Raw genomic sequence first — 14,674 nt, 5'->3', positions numbered from 1 at the left:
TTCAAAAGGCATTTCCTTTTTTTGTATTCAAAAGAACAAATGTCATGCATTCTTCTAGCCATATGAACAACTCACTGATTGCAGATGAATACTAGAGTAGAAAAAATAAAAAATACATTACATTTTTAACTTAGCCTGGCATTACTTCTAGCTTCACAATGCATGCTGAATTCCACAGCCCAGATTACTGAGAAGGGCAGACACTGTGGCTAGTTTTAATAAATACAACTGCATTTATAGTGTGTCCAAACGTACTGTCTCCCCAAAATGTTCATACCTTCTTGACCCTGGCTTATTACATATATAGAGAACTCACACACAATGGCCAAACCCAAGTATAACACCACACACACACACACACACACACACACACACACACACACACACACACACACACACACCCCTGGAATATCACAGGTCATATGCTTCGCCTGCTCAGAGCTCACTTCAGCTGCCTCAACATTATGTCCATGATGTTGTAATAAAGGTATTTTTCATTTTATATCTAGTCTATGAAACATTATTTCTTCCCTTTGTTTTCTGTTTATCCATATATTTTGTGTATTTAATTGGCTTTGTATAAAGGAAGTGATTTATAACTGGGTTTGCACTAGAAAGAGGGTGCTGCTGCCTCAAAATATCAGGGAGGGCACCCCATTATGGTCCCGCCATGGTCTGCAGGAAGTCGTTAACATGGTGGTAAGTAGAAATGCTGAGAAACTATGCGCAAACATGGTCAGCAAGGAGAGTACATCCAACAGCATCAACTGATGAGAAAGTGGACAAACAGCAAGACTCATCTGCCATCATACCACCTAGACCACAGTGACTTCAGTATGGAGCAATACAGGAGAAGCAGCAGTATCTAGTCAAGATGTACAGGTCCTGTTGAGCACACAGTGGGACTGTGATGTCACAAAATAAAACATGATGCATGCTATGTAAATATCACTATGTTGGTCAATGCATGGTTGGACCAGACTGTGTAGCAGACATTGCTCCATTTACCACACAGGTTGGTTCACAGAAATCACGAGTACAGGAGGTCAAGAATACAGTAGCATGTTTGTCTAAAAAAGGGTATTCTGCGTCATAAATAATTTCTTCCTGTGATGCAGTGGGGACCCAACTGTGTGACTGTGGTATGATCCAAACACTGGAGTCTTGGGTACTGTGTGTCATACATAATTTCCTCCTGAGATGTGGTTGAGGTACTGCTATGTGAAATTCATCTGTGGGTGCCATGATGACTTGTTACAGTAGGACTGGGGAGGGGGTGAGGTGTAACTACAGATCTATAACTTGGATGGGGGTCTGCACATGATGTGTCCTGCAAGTGAAACCCAAGCATATGGCAGTGCATGATAAGGAGGTTGTATATTTCCAGATACAGATACTCAAGCATCTGTGTCTTGTCATCATCATCACCAGCAACCCCTGCATGGCTGCCAGTATCAGCCTATTGTCTTACCCTAGGTGTCACCATAGCAGTGCTCTGCCCTGAAAATATATACCAAAAGACACACTGGAGTGAATGCTCCCCATCGTCGAAGGAAGTAACAGTCCTGAAAAATCACAAAAAACGATAGACCAAAGAACAGCCATAAAGACGATAGAGTGGACCATTGAGGATAAGAAAGAAATTATGCATTGTTACTATTATGCAAAAAGCCCAGAATTTCCAGATACAAAATATGCAAAAAGATTAAGAGAGAAATTAGAGGAAAGAAAAATACTTCCACAAGAAAAACTGTCAGAAGCTTCAAATGAAAATTTGTGTTCATTAATACAACAGATTTGTGAAAAATCTGTTTGGAAAATAAAGCATCAGAGGAAGTGCAAAAATATAAATAACAAAACCTAGATATTTTTGAAAAGTATAAACAAGAAATATGGACATGTGAAAGAAAGAGAGATTTGATATGGTGCAATATTTATGCAAAGGCGAAAGCCAAATTAATCAGCATAAAGAAGGCAGCCCCAAATATATTGGAAGAGAAATACAGGAAAAGGCATCTAAACATGGAAAATGTCACAATAAAAATCATATCACAAAGAGGGAATGTAGAAAAGAAGATTTGTAAAGTAGAACTTAAAAAAAACAGAAGCTGAAATTTTGGAGTGCCTGAGAAGTGAAGGATTTGATGTAGAATGTCTAACACAGGTTACATCAAAGCAAGATGGAACAAATCCCCAAAGTAAGGAAACAGGAAGATCAGGAGACATCTGAAGGAGAAATATAGACATGGGAAAGAAAAAGAGATTTAATATGGTGTAATATCTATGCAAAGGAGAAAGCAAAACTAATCAATACAAAAAGACCATCACCAAAGATATATGAAAAGAAATACAGGAAAAGGAAGAAGTTAAAGAAATAGAGACTTAGGTTATGGAATACCTCCAAAGTGAAGGATTCAGTGTAGAAAATCTAATTCAGAAAGCACCACAGCAGGATAGAGCAATGGACCTCCAAATTAAGGAGAAACCAGTGGAACTGGAAGCAATTGGTCAGGTGCCATATGAAGATATTCTGGAACCTTCCACCAGAAACCAGTGTAAATGTTCACTTAAAATGGGACAGCAAGAGAAGGAACAACAAACTGTGGAAACTTTGATACAGTTAATGTTGAGGAGTGAAAGGCCAGTGAATTCTCATATACAGATGGCACAGGAAGATGCACTAAAACTTTCTATAGAATTCCAAAAGAAATGGAAATCAAAAAATGTGCCTTCAGTTTAGAAGAAAATGAACAAAGAGAAGAGTTGTTTGACTTAATAGAGATAGATAGACATATTAAGATCAATGAAAGAAATAGACTGCAGAACAAATCAGAAGTTTGATAAAACAAATGAATACACTAATCAGGACTGACATAAAGATCCATGTGATATAACATAAGTAAACCGGATATTTTACTGTGCAGCTAAGTTAATAACTGATAAAGTTCTATCACAAGAACACAGGATCGTGAGGCAGAGAAAGGGGAGAAATTGAATACCATCATGGAAGTATGGAATGGCGAAAACTATAAAGCAACTAAGAGAAGACGTGTCACTGTTAGAAGGGTATAGAAGAGGGAGCAGATCAAGAAAATGCTTAGAAAGGCAGATGTGATAAAAGCAATGCACGATATTAGATCAGGCTCTATCATGCACTATCACAAATAAACTAAAAATCTCAGCACAGGCGTTAAAACTTAGAAGATACGCAGGTAAATATAAAGGAAAAGTACAAAATAAGCAATTTATTGATGACCCAAAAATGTTTTATAGAGAATTGGGAAACAAGGTAAAAGGAATTGAAAGACCACCAAAAACAGAAGAAATAGATACATTTTGGAGAAGTATTTATGAAGATCCTGTGGAACACAACAAAGATGCTAAATGGATAGAAGAAGTAAAAGAAAGAACAATAAGTTGAAATGTACAGGATATGAAATGGGAAGAAGTAACAGCCATAGAAATTGGAACAAAGTTAAGAAAAGCCTCTAACTGGAAAACCCCAGGCCTAGATGCAGTACCTAGATTTAGCCATGCATAAGAACTATTTATATGCGCACCCCAAACAGACACCAATCTGGCTAACAACAGGAAAAACAATGCTCCTACTTAAGAGTGAACTGCAAGCTACCCTAAAAATTATAGACCAATAATTTGTCTTCTGATGATGTATAAACTATACACTGGAATTGATGCTGACAGAGTTTATAGTCATTCAGAAGAAAACTCAATTATGGCAGTAGAACAAAAGGGCAATAAAAGAAAGTCATATGGAATAAAGGATCATTTGTTGTTAAAAAAAAATCATAGTGGTGAACTGTAAAAAGGGGAAGAATCTAAGTATGGCATGGATTGACTACAGAAAAGCATTTGATAGTATGCCGCATTCATGGATAATTTTGTTGTTGTTGTTGTGTCTTTTGGCTTATCCCAGTTAGGGGCCGCCACAGTGGAACTCCAGTCCGCTAATGTTTGGAAGTGGATTTTTACATGCCGAGTTACCAGCCCTGATGCACAACCTTCAACGAAGGCACTCTCATTCATGCACGTCTCCACACAGAAGATGCTCTAGCTGAGGATCGAACGGGACAACGTCTTGCTGTGAGGCGACAATGCTACCGCACCACCACTACCGCACATTCATGGATAATAGAGTGCTTAAAAATGTATAAGATACACCCTACACTGATTGACTACATTACAGTGACCATGAAACAGTAATAAACCACTTTGCAATTAAACCATGATAAAAGACAAATTATTATTCCAGGGATAAAAATTCAAAGGGGGATATTTCAGGTGACTCTGCGTCACTGCTGCTGTTCTGACTTGTCCTTAACCAATTGATCTATATGCTTAACAGCTTAGGTTATGGCTATAATTTGGCTCCTAGAAAACAACAAAGTGTAAAGACTTCTCATCTTCTCCTTGTCGATGATTTAAAACTGTATAGCTCATTAGATGAGGAACTGAAAGCACAACAGCAAGTTGTCAAAACTTTTTCAGATGATATAAGAATGTCATTTGTTCTTGATAAATGTGTAAAAGCAACCTTTAAAGCAGGAAAACTGCGCCACCAAGAAAACATCAGTTTGAGACAAGAATGTGATATAAAAGAACTTGAGCAAGAGGAATTATATAAATGTTTGGGAACTGATATAGGATCAACAATAAAACATGAACAAATGTGAATAAAACTTAGTAAGGAATACTTTAGAAGACTTAAATTAATCCTGAAAACAGCCTTGACATCTAGGAACAAAATCCAAGCTATAAACCAATTTGCTCTTCCTGCCCTAACTTGCAGTTTTGGAATGACTGACTGGCCCCAAAATGTGTTGGATAGATTAGATAGGAAAGCAAGAAGGTTGCTTCGTGATTACCAAATAATTTATAAAAATCACTGTATACCAATATTATATATTCCTCATTCTGAAGGAGAGATGAGCCTCCTTGAAATTGATTACATGCGTAGATCTGCAGTTGTGGGACTCCATGCATATCTGCTGACCTCACAAGACCCAAATATTTTGTAACATGAGGAGAATAAGTCTCAGATGACCGCCCTGCTTAGTCTAGCAGAAGCATTTCAGTGTCAAGCAGGAATGGAAATCAAACCACAAAATCAGGCAGCAACTGAATGTGCCAAAAACAAAAGAAAGAATATAAGGTGAAGGACCAGATGAGAAGGCAAGAAATGTGGATAATGCATAAACTTCTGGAAGAACCTTATGTTGATAAGGAACAAATGCAGGAATGGTTAAGGAAAGGTGAATACAAACCAAGAGATGTAAGGTTAATATTGGCGGCACAAGTTAGTGGGCTGCGTACACGTTGGTTTATAAAGTTGATCATGTGGGAGAAACAGACAAATGTAGGTTTTGTAAAACAGAATTGGAAACAGTTGCTTACCTCATACTAATGGCAGAAGGACTGTATACTGAAAGGCATAATAATGTGGCAAGACTGTTGCACTGGGATTGTGCAGACATTGTGGTATTGAAGTGGCTGAGAAACACTGAAAAAACAAAGCATCATAGAAAATGATGAAGACTGCATCACATGGGATCACCCTTTACCAACAGTTCAAAAGACAGACGCTAGAAAACCAGATACAGTGGACCATGAAAAGAAGAGAAAAGTAGCATTGATCATTGAAACTGCCACACCCAGTGACTGCAGTGTCTTGTGTACAGAGAGACACAAAGTTATAAAATATCAGGATTTGCAGGCAGAAACAAGAACAATGTGGAAGAAAGATACCCAGATAGTTCCAATAGTAATAGGAGCAACGGGTCTTATAAAAAAGAATCTACAGTCATATTTATATATTTTACCAATACATGTAACTCCATATAAATTCCAGAAGGAGCCATTACTGGGCACATTGTGGGTGTTGCAAAAAGCACTTCTGGCTGACATCACAGATTGAAACAATGCTATTTTCATTAACTTTAATCGTACTTTGACTTAGGAATGGAGGTCCATTCCCATCATGGTATTAGAAAGCCAGAAGATATTGAGAAATTAAAAAAAGGAGTGAATATGGATACTTATGCCAAAAAAATGTCCCTGTGGATGCATATTAAAGGTGTCCATGGGATATGTACTGCAGAATCCTAACCAACCTGTACTGCCATCTTGATATTCCTGGATAATTGCTGTATGTATAAGAAAATGTAGCCATTTAATATGCTCAGCCTGCAGTTTCTTCATGCAGTGCTACTATACAGAAACCTTACGAAAGAGGAACTGACAGGTGTGGGGCAGTCCATCCTGATGCCAGTATTTACTCTTCCAGGAATTATCCCAGAACTATTATCCCTGATGTGGACATCAGAAACTGCTTTGACTCTGTCATTCTGCTGTTTCTTGTGGCTGACCTCTCAGCTGCCATGGCATGCACCTTAGCCTTAGCATGGCATGACTCATTCTGCTGTTTCTTGTGGCTGACCTCTCAGCTGCTATGGCATGCACCTTAGCCTTGGCATGGTATGACTCATTCTGCTGTTTCTTGTGACTGACCCCTCAGCTGCTATATCATGCACCTTAGCCTTGGCATGGCATGACTCATTCTGCTGTTTCTTGTGGCTGACCTCTCAGCTGCATACATGCACCTTAGCCTTGTCGTGGCATGACTCATCCTGCTGTTTCTTGTGGCTGACCTCTCAGCTGCTATGGCATGCACCTTAGCCTTGGCATGTCATGACTCATTCTGCTGTTTCTTGTGGCTGACCTCTCAGCTGCTATAGCATGCACCTTAGCCTTGGCATGACATGACTCATTCTGCTGTTTCTTGTGGCTGACCTCTCAGCTGCTATGGCATGCACCTTAGCCTTGGCATGGCATGACTCATTCTGCTGTTTCTTGTGGCTGACCTCTCAGTTGCTATGGCATGCACCTTAGCCTTGGCATGGCATGACTCATTCTGCTGTTTCTTGTGGCTGACCTCTCAGCTGCTATGGCATGCACCTTAGCATTGGCATGGCATAACATGAAAGAAACATCCTAATGGCACTGCTGTAGCATGCAGTTAATCTCTCCACAGTATTTATATCACAGAGCACTGTTGTAATGTGAATCCTTCTGAAGTGTTTGTATCATGGGACACTATCTTCACACTTGAGCATGCAAAGGCTTGCTAGCACCTCCTCTCCCAGTAGGGTGGATATTTTCCATCCTCTTGTCACCCAGCTTATTCTCTAGACATGAGTACGTCTCTGAATGTGACACAGATCTACAGACTGTATGCTACTGGCACTGTTAGATTGACAGCTGCATATAAAGGAGTGGCTTGCTTGTACCATACTATAATCAAAGGGATTGCTGTGGGGAATGCCATATGATGGCTGTAGGGACAGATATAAGAATATTTACAGCAGGTCTAGAGTAAGGCAGTCATTCCTGCTACAAAAATTTGATGTGCCCTTATTAACTGCTGATGATATGGCCATACCCTAGAACACTGGGAGAGAATACACATGTGTTGCCATATCACCATATGCCAATATATAAATTAGACAGGCAAAACAATCATCATAACAGTGATGGGAATATACAGGGGCAGGCTTTCTTCATACTGTGAGCTACACTACCTTGTATAGTAAAATACAAGCAAGGCACATGTGGGCACACATTACCCTGTTGCTGTGCTTTTGTAATTTGAATTCCTGTGCAGGCATGTACATCTTTGGGAAGGTAGATGAAACGTTTACCACTCCCTTTCAGAGTACTGTGCCCCTCCTGTGACTGCCTGTAGATCTACATAATGCAGCTCTTCATCTTAATACTGCTGGACTAATATGTAGTATAGCTTCACAAATTTGCATGGTTGCATGACAAAATGCATAGTGGAAGTGAGTCAGCAAATCTATGCAAATGTATGCCTGTCAAGTGATATGATGTGACTTAAAGCAGGGCTTTCTACCTTTGCTGACTAAAAATAACTTATAACCATTCACTACTGCTGGAGACCTGCATACAGATGCAAGCTGTGCTATTTTGTACGCATTCAAAAATCTTGTCGCAAGCAAGGAAAGGTGGAAGTACATGCCATGGGCAGGGTTAGTGGGATTGTCAATTATCTTCCTAGGGTCTTCTTCTGAGGTGGGGTTATGCTGCACTATCTAAGTGACTGTATATGTCCTGGTCTATCCTCATGTATAACTGTGCCATATACTGTTAAAGTGTGTTAACGTGCGTGCATGGAACACACACTTGCCTACTGCTGTCTGTCACACAGCCAAAGGAACATAAGTATGAGATTGCATGTTCCTCTAGCATCTTACCTTACAGTTATGTTTTCCATTCTCTTTCAGCAGGAACAGAGCATGACAGAAGTAGTGCTTCCTTCCACAGGAGGCGGAGCAGGCTTACAGTCAGCTATAAGGCCATAAGTGTGCTGATGAGGTCAATACAAAGGCTGAAACATGCATATCCACAGCTAATTGGATTTAAGTTTTATTGGTCTCAATGTATCCATACAGACATAAAAAGTAAAAAGTCATGGGTATTAAGAAGCCATGTTACTGAAACACTTTTGATGTCCTTAAAGGGTCATTTGCATATATCCCACGGGCCTCCATTCCTGGAAGTTTAAGGTTTTTCACTGTAGCTTGGCTGGGTTTTTCTTGCCACTTTTATTGGTTTGTCTGTGCGACCTTTACAGATACGAAGATTACTTTCAAATGTGCATTCACAAAAGTACTGTTTCATATACTGGGTAGCTTGGAGACCAGTATGTTTAGCTGAACAATATCATAGCTCAATTAAAAATATCGAATTTTGGATTTTATACACTGTATTTCACTTTTTTCTGCTTGAAAGTCTATTTTTATCCTTATTTTTTTGTAGCAGTAATGATACTGATAAACACACATGCAACAACAGCTCTGAGCAGTGTATGTTATGTTCCAGAATGCAAACATCAGAAGCAACTGACATAGTATTTTGTTTTTGTACAGAATATATTAATTTATTGGAGGGCTTTAAACAGTATTCTTATTGCTTGTAATTTTCTCTTACACATCCTTCATATTAATGTATAACATATAACTTAAAATGATAATTATTATTGGATTATAAGTTAAGCACAGTAACTAAAGTTCACATTCCTAAAATCACTTTGCTTTTTATGCAGGTGTTCAAAGAAAAGCTATATGGGAAGAAATACGTCTGGTTCCTGATTGGCTGGTATACTGACCACTGGTACAAGCAAGAAGATGCAGCTATTAATTGTACAATAGAGAATATGACAGAAGCTGTGGAGGGACATGTGACAACAGAAATTGTAATGCTTAACCCTGAGAACACCAGAGGAATATCAAACCTAGTAAGTGAACTTCTGAGCTGTGAGATTTTTCAGGGCAACATACTGCATATTGTCAACTTTTCATTATGCAACATTGTCAGTGATTTATAGAAGATGTTTTGTCTTTTCGGCTTTTCCCGGTTAGGGGTCACTACAGCGGAACTCCGGTCCACTAATGATTGGCAGTTGGTTTTATGGTGTTGAGTTGCCAGCCCGACGCCCAACCTTCAACGAAGGCCCGCCCATTCAACGCATGCCTTTCGAATGCCCACTTGACTGTGGGGAGGACATGCAGACTCCACACAGAAGGCACTCCCAACCCAAGCCAAGAATCGAACGGGAGAACCACTTGCTGTGAGGCAACAACGCTACCGCTGCACCACCGTGGAAGATCATGCCATCTCATAATCAGGAGACAAGAATACAAATGCAATGGAAAATTTACAGAGTGCAAATGGTTTTACATCTATTATTTTATATGTCAGGAACAAAACTGTCACAACTAGTGCTTCAGCGCCTTAAAACATAAAGTTATTACTCTAGAAATTCACTATATCATGCCCATCTGTTTTGAATTTAATTTATCCCTAGACAATGAAGTGAAGTCCCTATGTAAAATATATTAAGGGTGCAAAAGTGAGTTTCAGAATTTGCTGTTTTTGTAAGAATTATAATTTAGTTTTTGAAATGTAAAGAGCTTGAATATCAGGTCAGGTACTTCTGATGAGGAACCATCATTTTGCCTTCATTTGTTTGCTCTTAGACTACAAACAAACATTATCACCTATAAAATATCAGAAAGGTAGGCTTGGTCCAACAACGTAAAAGTGGTTCTATGGTCTGTGAAACCAGCTGCAGAAATAGACAAAGACATCATAATAGGGCTTTCTAAAAGGAAGGCATGAGAATTTAATGACTTCACCCTTACCCTGAGAAGAGGCTGTGTTTACTCATTCAGTTCCTTCACTGGAGGTAGGGTATAGGTTGCACTTAGTGACATACCTCTCCATCAGTCAGTTGAGGGCATTGACTACGTTCATTTGCACTACCTTCTTGGCTGAGGGTGTCAGCTGCATTTGGTGAGACCCTTTCTTTACTGAGGGAGTGTGTAGGCTGTATTCATTGACAAACCTCCTGCATAAGTGTGTGGGGGGTAGACAAGATTCACTGATAGTCCCTTGATGTAGGCTATTTTTATTTACTCCACCTCCATCTCAAGGAGAGGCAATAGGCAGCATTTTGTAATATAACAATCCCATTCTTTAGATGTATGCTTCATTCATTTGCAACCCTCTGTCCCTAGGGTTAGGGTATGTGCTGCATTTGATAATAACCCATCCCCTATTCTGGGTGGTGAATGCAGGCTTTATTCAGTTCCATTGCCTCCTTACTTTGAAGGACAGTGAAAGCTGTATTCAGTAACACTTCTCTGTGGCTAAGGGGAAGATGTGGCCTGCATTTAGTACCACTCTTCCATCAGCAAGGAGAGAGATAGTGGGCTGGATTCAGTAGCACTCTTCCATCACTAAAGGAAGGGCGTAGGCTGCATTCAGTAGTACACCTCATTCACTAAGGGAAGGGCGTAGGCTGCATTCAGTAGTACACCTCATTCACTAAGGGAAGGGCGTAGGCTGCATTCAGTAGTACACCTCATTCACTAAGGGAAGGGCGTAGGCTGCATTCAGTAGTACACCTCATTCACTAAGGGAAGGGCGTAGGCTGCATTCAGTAGTACACCTCATTCACTAAGGGAAGGGTGTATGCTGCATTCAGTAGTACACCTCATTCACTAAGGGAAGGGTGTAGGCTGCATTCAGTAGTACACCTCATTCACTAAGGGAAGGGCGTAGGCTGCATTCAGTAGTACACCTCATTCACTAAGGGAAGGGCGTAGGCTGCATTCAGTAGTACACCTCATTCACTAAGGGAAGGGCGTAGGCTGCATTCAGTAGTACACCTCATTCACTAAGGGAAGGGCGTAGGCTGCATTCAGTAGCAGTCCTCCATCATTAAGGAGAGGGTATTGGCTGGAATCTGTAGCACATTTCCTTCACTAACAGGTGGATGTAAGCTGATTTCAATGGCAGTTCTTTACTAAGGAAAGGTGTGGGCTGCATTTATTGACACTCCTCATTCACTGAGGGGATGGTGTAAGTTGTATTTGTTGACACATCCCCTCCATTTCATGGTGGAGGGTGTAAAGTGTTGTTTGGTCTTGTGACATTCTTAAATAAGAGAGGAGAGTAGACTGCAATCACGGGTACCTCTTTTTTACTTGGACAGGATATAGGTTATTTTCAGGCATACCCTTCCATCTCTTGAGGAATAGTATAAGCAACATTTCATTGCATCATCTTCCTCAGAGCTTCAAGTTATTAACTCTTCCCTCCTTTCCTTGTGGAAGATGAAGGCCAAAGTTGGTCATATGCAGCCTTTACCTCATTAAAAAAGTATGGGCTACATTCACTGACATCACACCTTGCCTGCATAAAACCTTTCCTTCCCCTTTACAGGTAGACCATAGACAGCATTCATTATATGAATCAGAGATTCTTATTTATGCCTGAATGTTTAACATGAACTAGAGGCTATATGACATGATGCACTATTACATGTCATGACTCTGCTTTAAAAAAAAAAAAAGATGTTGATGGGTCTTAGGTACCCTAAAATAAATCCACACCATTGGTGTGGTGCAGTTCAATCATACTGGAAATATAAGGACGTTTTGCTAGTAAGCATAACCATTGTCACATGTCTGTGATGAAGAGTGAGTCATCTGTGGAAAATTGATTCCATCCTATCACTCTGGAATAAATGGATAAATAAATCACACGTGATTTAACAGTAAAAATTCAGGATTTCAAAATTATCAGCTTCCATCTAAACAACTGGGTATCCTTGTTGGGTTAGTGGTGATATTTGTGAACTGACATTAACAATTTTCATTTGAATGTTTTCACCCCATTACCCACCTAGTGTAGGAGAATGTCTTATTCTCTATGAAGTCAATGTGAAATAATTTTCTTACCTACATTTTATGACAACAACCAGCACTTCCCCTGCCCCTGTATTGTTAGGGAATCCACTAACTACCTTGTGAATATCTGATACAAATTTTTATGTATGTGAATATGTGATACAAACATTTATGAAAGTAAATATCTGATACAAACATTTAAGTGAATATCTGAAATAACTATTTATGTAAGTGCGCAGCATTGCTTGCATATGTTGTATCTAAATTTGCCTGCCTTGTCCAGGCACATGGAACAGAAGGCAGATGACCAAAGAAATAGCTGCAACTACAAGAGAAATGGATATAAAAAGATAGATTGCTATTCATGGCTTAGCTTTGGCTATTAGTAGGCATGGTGCTGTGCTAAATATGACTTGAAGATTTATGGTTTCATCAGGGTGGTAATACTAAAAGGTATAGATAAATATTTTGACTGACTGGCCTTACAAGAGTTTGGCAGCTGTTATCCCTAGTTGAAATGTATGGCTTCTTATGTAGTCATCAGCATGTTTCTAAAATGTACTGGATGTTCTGCACCATTTTGTAGTCAGGTGAAGTTTATTCCACAGATGGGGTGGGGGGTCACTTCTTAATAAACATATCACACCTTCTGCTATTGTTAACATTAATGTTCAAATTAAAATTATTTGTGTGGACATTGATCCGCTACCAATTTGTATGCTCTAGACATGATGTTTTTTTAAACAGAAGGTCATTTAGAAGCAAGAATGAAAGGCATGAATCATCACTGCAGAGATTGTAGGATACCAATAAGGCAAAGCCATAGCAAGGGCAGGCAAGGTCACCAGTTCCTGCAAGAAGGATCAGAAATCATTTAAGCAGCCATGATTATTATTGTGGCTGCTTAAATGGTATTCTGTCAGCATTTAATGTGCAAGGAAATAGTCTTTCTGCTGCAGTTTAGCAAGTTTGAAATGGGGAACATTACCCAGGGTGCCGGCCAACCTTTTATAGCTCTGCCAAGAAGAGAAGCAGCTAGCAAGGAGATTCGTCTTCTTGTTAAGACAAATATGTCTTTAATGGTTGGAGCAATTACTTCAGCATAAGCCTAAGAAAGGAATTGCCATACTCTGTAACTGGATAGATTTGAGAGAGATATAGAGGTATAATGATCTCACTTGATAAACAGGCTAAACTTCTTGAGTTTTAAATGCACTACCCCTTAGTAATTGACATTTTTTATATATTTTTTCTTTCCCCGTACCTACTGACAATCTAGCAGCTAACATAACTTTGCACATTCATTCTGCACCACTGGAATGAAAGCATGTCATGATGTGGCTGTCATCTAAGCAGACGTGGAATACCTTCTGTTTTTTTTTTTCTTCTGCATTAAACCTTCTCCCTACTTTGGATGTGTGCATTCATACATGTGAGGTCCCTTGAGCAAGTGCAATACCACATACACAACCCTATCAAGGCTATCATGTGAACAAGGCTTGGCAGAGCTAAACTCATGTCTATCATTTACATGTCACACCCTGTGCGCCTCTCTCCCCAATAGCTGCCAGTACTGCAATAGGCCAGACTGCCTTCCATCCTCCTCCTGCTACCCTCACCTTTTGTTTGTTCCTCTACTGTTTGATCTTAGACTACCTAAATCACAGATAGAAATTTATCAATCTGCACCACAGTGCTGACAGTTGTGGCAAGGAACCCAGGTTGCTGTCAGACTGATCCATTATTAGCGCCTGATGCTTGATATAATGTTTAACTGGGACCCCTTTCACACAAACGGACACAATGCTGTATTTTAGCATTAAATGTTATGTTGCTGTTTGCACACCAGGAGTAAGCATAGTCTAGCCTGTTCTATATGACTGTCGAAAAAAAATCAAGAAATGCAGTTTTGATCCACTAAGAGAAAGTATAAAGACTCTAGAACACAGACATGGCATAACTTTTATTGCATTAATATACTTTTTGCAGTTGGTTTTGAGATTCAGGCTGGCATAAGCCCTTCATCTGGAGCCATTAAGTTAATTGTATTAAATGGAGTAGAGCAGACAGCAATTTTGATAAAAATATTATTCAATAAAATATTTCTCCGTGAGAGTTTTAACCAGTTGGTTATAATATTTCCTATTACTAAAATCTGGATAACATTATGCATACCCATTATTGGAGATGTTTACCCTTTCAGATACTGTCCTTAACTTCTTAGCTTTTTATACATCTTATCATGCTTGTAACAGGTCAAGTACAGAGTTTGGAAATGTGCTAATAGGTGGAAATCAGTCTCAACTGTGGTAATGCAAGACATATTTCTTCATGTAAGTTCATGTCACTGACTCTGGTGATGTCACTTTAACAGTTACAACTGG

General features: G+C 39.4%; 1 protein-coding gene across 1 annotated transcript in view; it reads left to right on the top strand.

The window, feature by feature from the left end:
- The window catches only part of LOC122812080 (gamma-aminobutyric acid type B receptor subunit 1-like), a 4,315,174-nt gene that overhangs the window by 3,243,519 nt on the left and 1,056,981 nt on the right, over nucleotides 1-14,674 (top strand). Inside the window, exon 13 of the mRNA XM_044084348.1 lies at nucleotides 9,140-9,331. Within this exon, the coding sequence (XP_043940283.1) occupies nucleotides 9,140-9,331 (192 nt within the window). The remainder of the gene's footprint in view (nucleotides 1-9,139; nucleotides 9,332-14,674) is intronic.

Source organism: Protopterus annectens, chromosome 9.part0 (assembly GCF_019279795.1).
Source record: "Protopterus annectens isolate FY-2018-M chromosome 9.part0, PAN1.0, whole genome shotgun sequence".
In the NCBI taxonomy this organism is placed as follows: Eukaryota; Metazoa; Chordata; order Ceratodontiformes; family Protopteridae; genus Protopterus; species Protopterus annectens.
Note: the sequence above shows the minus strand (reverse complement) of the source record. Positions and strands in the feature narration are given on the sequence as shown.